This window comes from Centruroides sculpturatus, unplaced genomic scaffold (assembly GCF_000671375.1).
Source record: "Centruroides sculpturatus isolate CEXI.00-Female unplaced genomic scaffold, Cexi_2.0 scaffold120, whole genome shotgun sequence".
Taxonomy (NCBI): domain Eukaryota; kingdom Metazoa; phylum Arthropoda; class Arachnida; order Scorpiones; family Buthidae; genus Centruroides; species Centruroides sculpturatus.
In genome coordinates, this window is record NW_019384554.1 from 225162 (window position 1) to 234467 (window position 9306).

Below are 9306 nucleotides of genomic sequence, written 5' to 3' on the forward strand. Positions count from 1 at the left end.
CCCGTCGATTTTCTACTTTATTTTCTTTTCTGGTCTTAAAATATTAAGACTTAAGAATAAATTTTTTGCGTAAAATTCGGCTTTTAAATTTACATAAAATTCAATTTTTAAAGGAGAAAATTAAGAAAATTAAAATATAATTTCAATTAATCGAAATGTTTCATGTGTTTACAATTTTATATTCTTATTAAATACAGAGAAAATAATAGTAATAAAACAATATTAACACAATTGCAACGCGAAATTTCGCCGTTTCGTGTTACAAGATAATCCAGAGAAGTTTCCAGATGATCGATATTTTTTACTTTTTGAGTTATTTTACCTTAAAATAACTTACATTATATGGAATTATTTTTACGAGAATATCGAATATTCGTCACAAGTTCCAATACATTATACATAACATATACAGTATCTTGGAAAGTTCAATAATTTCTAGAAAAGTAAAAGATATTTATGGTAATTATCATATTATAACCGAATTCTAGTTAGATACTTTATTATATTCTAATTTATAAGAATATCTTAAGATTCATATTTATAGTACAAGGATGGAAATAAAGCATACAGTCACAGGTTTAAAAAAAAAAAAAGGTTATATTTATCAAATTATAATTCTAATAAACTAAAAGAAAATAACACGTTTTACAAAACATCATTCTTAATCTGTTAAGAAAAGAGAAGAGGAGGGAAAAGAATATAAATATGTACTTCAATTTACATACATTTCAAAATTCATTTTAAAATGCTAATTTTAAAATCAACTCGGCTAAATTACGATAATTATTTGTTAATTATCAATATGTTAATTAGCAACAAAAGCATTTCAACAATAGAACTAACTAAATATATTAATCGCTACAAAAGCGAGTTACGTGTAATAATCTCATATTGATTACAAGAGGTTGTAGACCTTTAATGTAGAGTTTATCTTCTACAAGAAACTGTAGATATCGATTTTTACTTACCTATATCAAAAGAGGCATATTCATAACCTGTAACTTTATCCAAAAGCTCCAGTGGTGGGGCAGAGGGTTCTGGTTCATCATCCACAGCATTTGGAGGTGGAGTGACTGATTAAAAATTGATTAAATAAGTTAACTTTTTTTAAAACATAAAAAAAAATCTTCTTCAAATATTAATCGATTTGATTTTATTACTATTATTCCTTTCGACAAACTGTCAAAAAGCAAGAAGAAAAAAAAAATAATGGAAATATTTAAAAATTGTGCAGTACACTTATTATAATTTTATATCTTTCTCGGTGAAGTTATGAAAAATTCAGGAGGCAGATGTTTATACTCTTTTCTTTATTCATACACATCGCTGTTAAATATGGCACCTTTCATATAAACACATCTGCTCTCTAACCATTTAAAATTGACGAATGTCCAATTTTTATAATATAATAGATTTTTTTCTCTTGATTATTTAATATAATGTAGACTAAATTATATAGAAAAAATATACACAAATATAAAATTTGAATTCATTATAAATTATTTAGATCTTGGTATTTAATTTGAAGTATTGATTTTTTTTTCCTTTAAAAAAAATCCAATATTGATTCACTTGTTAAGAAAATGTTAATATAAGAATATATCTAGTTCATTTAATTTTATATTTAATAATTTTATTATTTTTCAAATAATTATTCATTAAAATTTAAAAATCATACACAGTATAATTAAGTGTTTTATATTTTAAAAAATTTTAAACTTATTATATACAGGCTTAATTTATAGATTTATAAAAGCTTCATAATATTAGTATAAAAAATAATTAATTATTTAAAATTTAATTTTAAAAAAAACAAGCGATAAAACTCTTATTTGGCTCCTTTACTTCCTGCTTCACAGCACGACACTCCTCTCTCTTTTCTACACTTGTACAGTACTTGTACGTATGATGAGTAGAATATTTAATAAAGTAAAGGAGAAAAATAAAATATTTTATAACGAAACTACGATAAAAACTTTACAAAAACGTGTATAAAAAATTTAATTTTTCTAACGTAAAAAAAAAACAAATTGATTTAAAATATTTCTACTTGGTACGTTTATTTATTTAATTTCTTTTTTACGTAATATAAATCTCAATTTCTAACGAGAAATCGTTTAAAATAAAAAAGAATTTTACAGGATGAGTAAAATCTTCTTCCTTTGCCGCAAACGCTGTATACAAATATTTACAGTACAGTTTGACCCGTTTCTAAACTGCTATTTAGTAGAATCAAATAGAATGTGGAAAAAATCTAAAATTATTCATCTAATTCGGTCAATGATGCCGGTACAACGACTCGACAAAAAAGCATTTTAAAAACTTTATCCTCGCAGATCATTTTTGGCAACGACGCTTTAATAAGCTGCCAAGATTTTTAGGTGAATCCAAGAAGAAGAAAAATTTTTTTTTAATCTAATTTTAAGATTACATTTATCGTAGGAAATTACATTAATTTTAGCAGGAATTAGAGTGAAGAAACAACTTATTTTTCGCTGTCAAATGAGTAATTAGTCGCGGGTTTCTTTTCCCTTTTCTTTCGGGAAAGAGTAAAAAATGAATAAAAATAGGTTACTTACTCCTTGTACTGAGCCTTCTTTTATAAGAATTAGGAAGGGGTTCTCGACTAGTTTGCCTTTTATAAACAGATCTATCGCGACTACTTTGTCTCCTGTAACTGGTGCTTGCCATCTCTAGCCCTTAGTGTCCGTAGAGTCCCGTGACATATGCAGTTGCGGCTATTTTTACCTTACTGTTCCAATGGCGGGGGTGAAGTAGAACATGCAGGTGGTACGTTACACTTTCTCAATAACGCAATTGTACTACGAATAAAGCACTGCGTGTATTATAATATAACGTGTGCGATATTACGAATTTTGCCAAAGATTTTTCTGCATCTTACTGCATTGACTTACAACATGCTCTGAATATCATTTACATTTTTGTATAAACAGATACCCGTTATATATAAACTGTATAAAAACTTTGGGTTAAAAGTAATCATTTATTTAAAATTTTATTAATTTATAACTGTGTAAATATTTTGAAATTTTTAAAAAAATATATTTAGAAATTTTGTAAATCTATAAACTATAAGGCAACTTGTAGTTATGCAACCGAAAATGCTTAAAATATCGTATAACAATTACAAAGATATATAAATATTTTCACTTAACAGTTGAAAACATTTACGATTATAATATATATTTATATCTTTAAGTTTTCACTGCTTAAATTGCACAACTTAAAATATAAAAAATTATCGTCGCGTTATCGATTTAAGTATCTCTTCAGCTGTCAACTCGACTTTGAGTATATACAGCGCTATACGAAATCGACGTTTATAAAAATTTTAGGTATTATTCAGTCAAAGGCTACTATAATTTAATTCATACTTTTATTTGCGAGCAATTTGACGTTTTGTACAATTTATATACAAGTTAGAATGAACATCTATCCCTCCAGAACTAAGAAATTGTAATTACTGAGGAAAGGAAGGTGGAAGCCCTGAAAGAGAATTGACTCTAATGGATATTAATTTTTATAAATTTAATTATATTTAAATGCAGAAATGTATAAATTAATTTATATAATAAAATATGTTTTATGTCTACCTTTAATTTATTTGTATTCACAGGATAATTTCCATAATTGTATTATAATCTATTCCTGAGGGAACTACACACCAGATATAATAAATGCAATCTATGAGATAACGATGAAGTCAAGGAAAAAGTAAATACTATTTTTGAACAGTTGTCATAATTAAAGAGAATTAAAATTAAACTCTAATTAATAAATGATAAAAAATAATCTGTATTGAAATTCCTTTAGTTTTTTTACATTTTATTAATTAATACAGTAAATATAATAGAATGGAACACAAAGATATAAAAGAAATTAGTCGTCTTTCAAAGTACAATAATTATCAAGTATCAAGTACAATAATTAAAATTATACATTTTTTCAGTATTAAGGTATTTTATATATTATCAATACTAAGTACCAAATACTTAGTACTAAGTACTTAGATTATTGTAGATTATCAGAATCTCATATTTCAATTTTCATTTATTTAGAACGTGTTCTCAGTAAAGGAGCAACAAAAAAAAAATCAATGTTCATCAATAAAATTGCAATCTTACACTATACTAGCGATGACTACACATCAATAACCGTTGTAACTTAATGAGGCCTAGGCAAATTTGAATTAAGGGCCACATGTACAGTGTTTACTTCAGACATGTTTCTTCGAGGAAATTTTTTTTGGGAAAATATTTTCTTATAAAAGTTTTTCATTTGGAGCTCCCTATTAGTGAGGCTCCAGGCAATTGCTCCTTTGTCCGTAGAATAAAGAATCACCTGTGAACACTAAATATATTATTGGAATTGAAACCATTATACGATCCTATAGTGGTTACCAAGTTTTATTATAATTTAATATCACTTTTATTAATTCGTGAAACACAATATTTGAATTTAATAAACAAAATCAATTGTCTTATTCTGAATGTTATGATAATAAGCTGTAGTCTAATTTTCTAATAAAATTTTCATTATTTTTTTTTTCCTAAAACATTTTTAGTATGATTACGTAAAATAAGTGAAAGAAGTTTCGAAAGTACAGTATATATATTATATATGTATATATTATTTTAAATGGTATGGTTTGATAGTTTTACTAAGAATTTGATGATTCATGAACGATTTCACTGAATAATTTAAGTGTAACACCTCTTCTGCTTATTATCAGATAAAAATTTATCGATAGCAAGAAAAAATGTTTCATTTTAAAAAAATTTTACTTCAAGACATATATAATTATATAAACTATTATTGTTTATTATATAGCAAATATTCGAATATTGTATACAAACATTTACACACGCAAATATTTCACAAAATTAAACACTACAGTATAGTATTTCTATAACATAATAACGGTTTCATGCATGTACATGATTAGTTTTGATGTATTATTTTTCTGCTCGTGTATGTTAAGTCAACCAGACGGATGTAAAACTTTAGAAAATCGATGCTTACTATCAATAATTGACACAACGGATAAACACACCCGAAAAGTCTGACTCACAAAATCGTCTCGACGTAACAGTTACAAACTGGGAAATTAAGAATATTTTCAAAAAACTTTTTCACAGTTTCTTAATTTCCGGAACTTTTCAGGGGGGGAACCATACAGACAGGACAGAGATTAATGGTAAAGTACTAAAGACATGAAAAAATATAATAAATTAACTTTGAAGTGTAATATATTGTAACTGAAATATGATAAAATATACTTTTATAAGAAAAACACGAGTTATAATTTATAATGTTAAATACTCTCAAACGAAGGATAAAATTAACATTAATATCCTTAGATTCATTCCTTAATAAACTTTAATAAATTAATGTTTGATTGGTTTTGGTTAACTAAAATATTTTTATGAAAAAATAAATACATTTTAAAATTTTAATAGACTACAGTAAAAAATAATCTATTTATTTTACTTTTTTAAAGTGGGGAGTCGGCAGAAAAATACTGTACACGACTCCCGACTCAGCATCCCTGTTAATCCTCCAAGTAACACGCCAGTAATTGATTCTGCCCAATATATTATACCAGGATATGGTATACAGCTGGTATAATATAGTATGCGTGATGATTCATGGTTCGCGGGATATGTTATCTTGGTAAAATTATAGTAAAATTCCTCTCTTTTATCCTTTACAATATTTTTATCCTTTCCTCTCTATTGAGAACTTTTGGTGCGTATTTTCTACCCATTTCCCCTTTCGACAGGCACGTAATGGGAATGACCTGGCCAATCTAGTAAAGATTGGAATGGTGAAGAACGACATACATATATAAAAAAATCTGAAGATATATCTGGATCGAACCAGTCCTCCAGGTCACAGATCTACGCTTTCGATTAGTCGGTTATCCATTTTGGTTTGGTTTATTTGTTTACGCGATACGTGGGCGATCTTCCGGGAGGACTTTCTACAGGAAACTGTCCCCTATTTAAGTGATACTAACGTGGAGAAATCCAGAAAACTCCACGACCAATTGCATGGCCGAGTGGTTTTATCCATTCGGCCATTCGCTGATGTGACATCGTATCAGAACAGACGAATGACTGAATTGACTCTGCTCTTTCTCAATACAGTTAAGATGGCAGATTATTATATGCACATAATAAAAATACCTTCATGACGTTTCTGTGACGACGCGTTGTGGTACGTTAATACTGAAACTTGTGGTCGTCATATTTTTAACTGTCACGACACGAATTTCAAATTTGCCAGAACGCGTTGTAGCTCTTTATAAGCGGCTAGGGCGCAAAATTTCTTATGTGACTGTGTTTGTAAAGATATAACGTCTTTTTAATGGTATTTCCCCCTTCATTTATTTATAAGCTTAACATTTATAAGAGATTCGCATGAATCAAGTGAAATTTCTTCGTGTATTTCGAAGTTTGATAGATTCTTAGAGATTTTTACATTCGTTAATTATTATTTTTATGGTTGTGGTATAAATGTGATACTTAATTAATAGTGATGCCAAGTATTGTGTTGAACCGATGTCAAAACTTAGCTGATAAAAACAACAGATATATCAAGTTTTTTACATTGTTACTGTATCTGCATTTTAAAAACTTATTTAAGTATTATAAGAGCCAAACTGAAGTTACAGTATAAAAAGAAGTAAAAAATGTTCGAAAAGAAATAAAAAATTAAGCAGCAGTAAATAAACACAGTATATATTTGTATGAGTTAGATCTTTTCTACAAGAATTTTATATCTTATGCATCATAATACTTCAGTGAAATTTTATTTATCGACATAAACCACTTGTACTTTCAGGCACTTGTCTCATTGTTTCACAAGTTCTCAAAAGCCTGCATCAAAGGATTTTGGCTGCATCCGTCAAACCTGCAACGTCTTCGTTATCTTCAAAATGGTGACCACCCAGACGACTTTTCGGGAACCCAAAAAGATGGAAATCAGTGGGAATGAAGAAGGGGTAAAGGTTGGATGTTCCAAGCATTCCCAACTAAAGATTTTAAACAGAAGCCGTTGAAAACCTTGCATTAGTCTGGTCATGTGAAGGCCCAATGTCCGCCTTCACATGGCCAGACAATTGCCATTGTCATTCAGGAGAATGACTCATTATCTATGATGCTCGTTCTCCACTTTTGAATTACTGGATACAATTATACACGGCATTTTTTGCAATAACTTACACTTTTCTCTTATAAGTGAATTGTCTGTTTTATTAATATTTCTATTACTATAAATTCTGATAATAATAATATCAAATACACATTGAATTTTATTTATTTATGACAGTTCTGAATCATCAATCAATATGTCCTTTTCATTTTATTGTACGAACAAATTATTTTTCCTTACTCTTACCTATCTTACTGGATAGAACTATCATAACAGAAGCCTTTCGTTTTAAGTAAAATGCTGAAAACAATCTTATTTAGTCATTCAGAAATAATAAATCAGATTCCTATTAGTTTTATACATTTTTCTTAAAATTTTGTAATTTTTCATAATGAATTAATTAAATTGTGTTCTATTTTATTTTTGCTTGTAGTGCTTCAACATATTTTATCATTTCTTATACAAGTATTTCATAGAGTATCAAAAATATTGTTTGAAATTCATAAATTTTTATTCAATATTCAAAGCAAAACTTTATATTCATTTATTCAATAAGATACAAAAATTTATTTCCACGAGATAATTATTCAATTAAAATATTCCTCAGAATAAGAATAGAGGGACAAGATGACAAACACATTGGGCAAGTTGACATATGATTTAAAAAATAAAGACAAATGCAAATTATTTTTACATTTGAAACAATGTTCCTAGGCATCATCCATGTTTTTATTTTAAATGATAAATTTAAAACAAAAAAAAAAAACAGAGTGCAGATACACATAGGACATTTATTTAGTCTACTAGAGTAAATCGCAAGTGAATATTCTGAATATATCTTTACAAGTTTTTCTATTTCACTACTATTTTATGATTAAGTCATTGCAAGTAGGACAGTCAATGCTTATGAAGAAAGTAGAAATGTCATTTGATGTGTGGAATTGGCAGAATAAATGCTAATAAATAAGAAAGAGAATTTACAAAAAAGTGGATTCGTGAGTGGATCGGTGGAAGCAAAACACTGGGGCTTCTAACCTTGTTTTTAAAAGAATCGAGAATGGCAGAGGATACACTGCCTAGAGAAATATTCTATGCTTAAACAAAAAGTTATGTCTTTTCTTTTCTATTACATTCTTTTCAATTCAGATTTGAAGATTTGACAAGCTAGCAAGCCATTAATGTACAGTACACCCTTTTATCTCTCCCACAACATTGCTTAATAGGTACTGTCATCTAGCAGGCAAGTGATACAGGTCAGTTTAAAATGTTGTCTCTTATCACACCATTCACTATATACAGAAATAGAGAGCTGTGGTGTGATTGTTTTAAATGAAAGGATGAAAACTATCATAAATCCTTAATAAAATGTTGGAAGTGCATTCATGAATTATTCCAACATCTGACAATGATGCAAAATATGTTCAAACAAGGGCAAATAATATCATAAAGTACTCAACAAATCACTATACATATAACTAACATCTTATCCTTGCCGAGAAATATAATTTATTTCAAACAAACGTTTTCAGCCTGATTCACAGGCCATCTTCAGGTTGAGAACCAAATTTGAATTCAAATTTGGTTGGCTAATAAACAAAACAAAAAATAAAATAATCTTATAATTGTTTGAATAATAGTCAAGATGAAAACTATATATAAGTTTATCACAAGTAATTAATTGATTGTTCTGTCTTAAGTTATCTTTTACAGGATACTAAAATATGAAGAGAGATGAATGCAATTAATAAGAGAGAAGAGACCATACAATTGGTGGAAATAATGCCACTGATTAAATGTAATATATTGCAATCCACAAAACCTTTTTATAACAGTGTCGTCTCCATAACAAACCACCAGAACACCAGAGTAATCAGACAGGCGTTTCGTATTGATTACATCCATCATCTGGAGGCCTGGGAGATTTATAAAGCCAACATTGGGGGCACCTGCATCAACTTTAAAGATGGAGAAACGATCATGCAGAAGTAAAGGAACTTGTTTGAAAAATTTGAACGGAGACAAGTGGAGGGGTGAAACACAATACACTCAATTATTTACATTCGGGCGTCATTGTTCCAACGGTCAAGGGGAGACATCATTTAGTCACCACCTGAAGCAGACCTCGGTGGA

The 9306-nt window shown here is 28.4% G+C and overlaps 1 protein-coding gene across 2 annotated transcripts in view; it reads right to left on the reverse strand.

Annotated features, from left to right (window-relative positions):
- LOC111623765 (protein SSUH2 homolog) overlaps nucleotides 1-9306 on the reverse strand; it is a 48394-nt gene that overhangs the window by 16358 nt on the left and 22730 nt on the right. The window contains exons 1-2 of one of the 2 annotated variants that reach the window (XM_023366462.1): nucleotides 2580-2908; nucleotides 969-1073 (exon numbers count right to left, since the gene is read on the reverse strand). In XM_023366462.1, coding sequence (XP_023222230.1) covers nucleotides 969-1073; nucleotides 2580-2691 — 217 coding nt within the window. In that variant the 5' untranslated portion in view covers nucleotides 2692-2908. Of the gene's footprint in view, nucleotides 1-968; nucleotides 1074-2579; nucleotides 2909-9306 lie in introns of those variants that run through there. The other variant, XM_023366461.1, reaches the window with a different exon arrangement.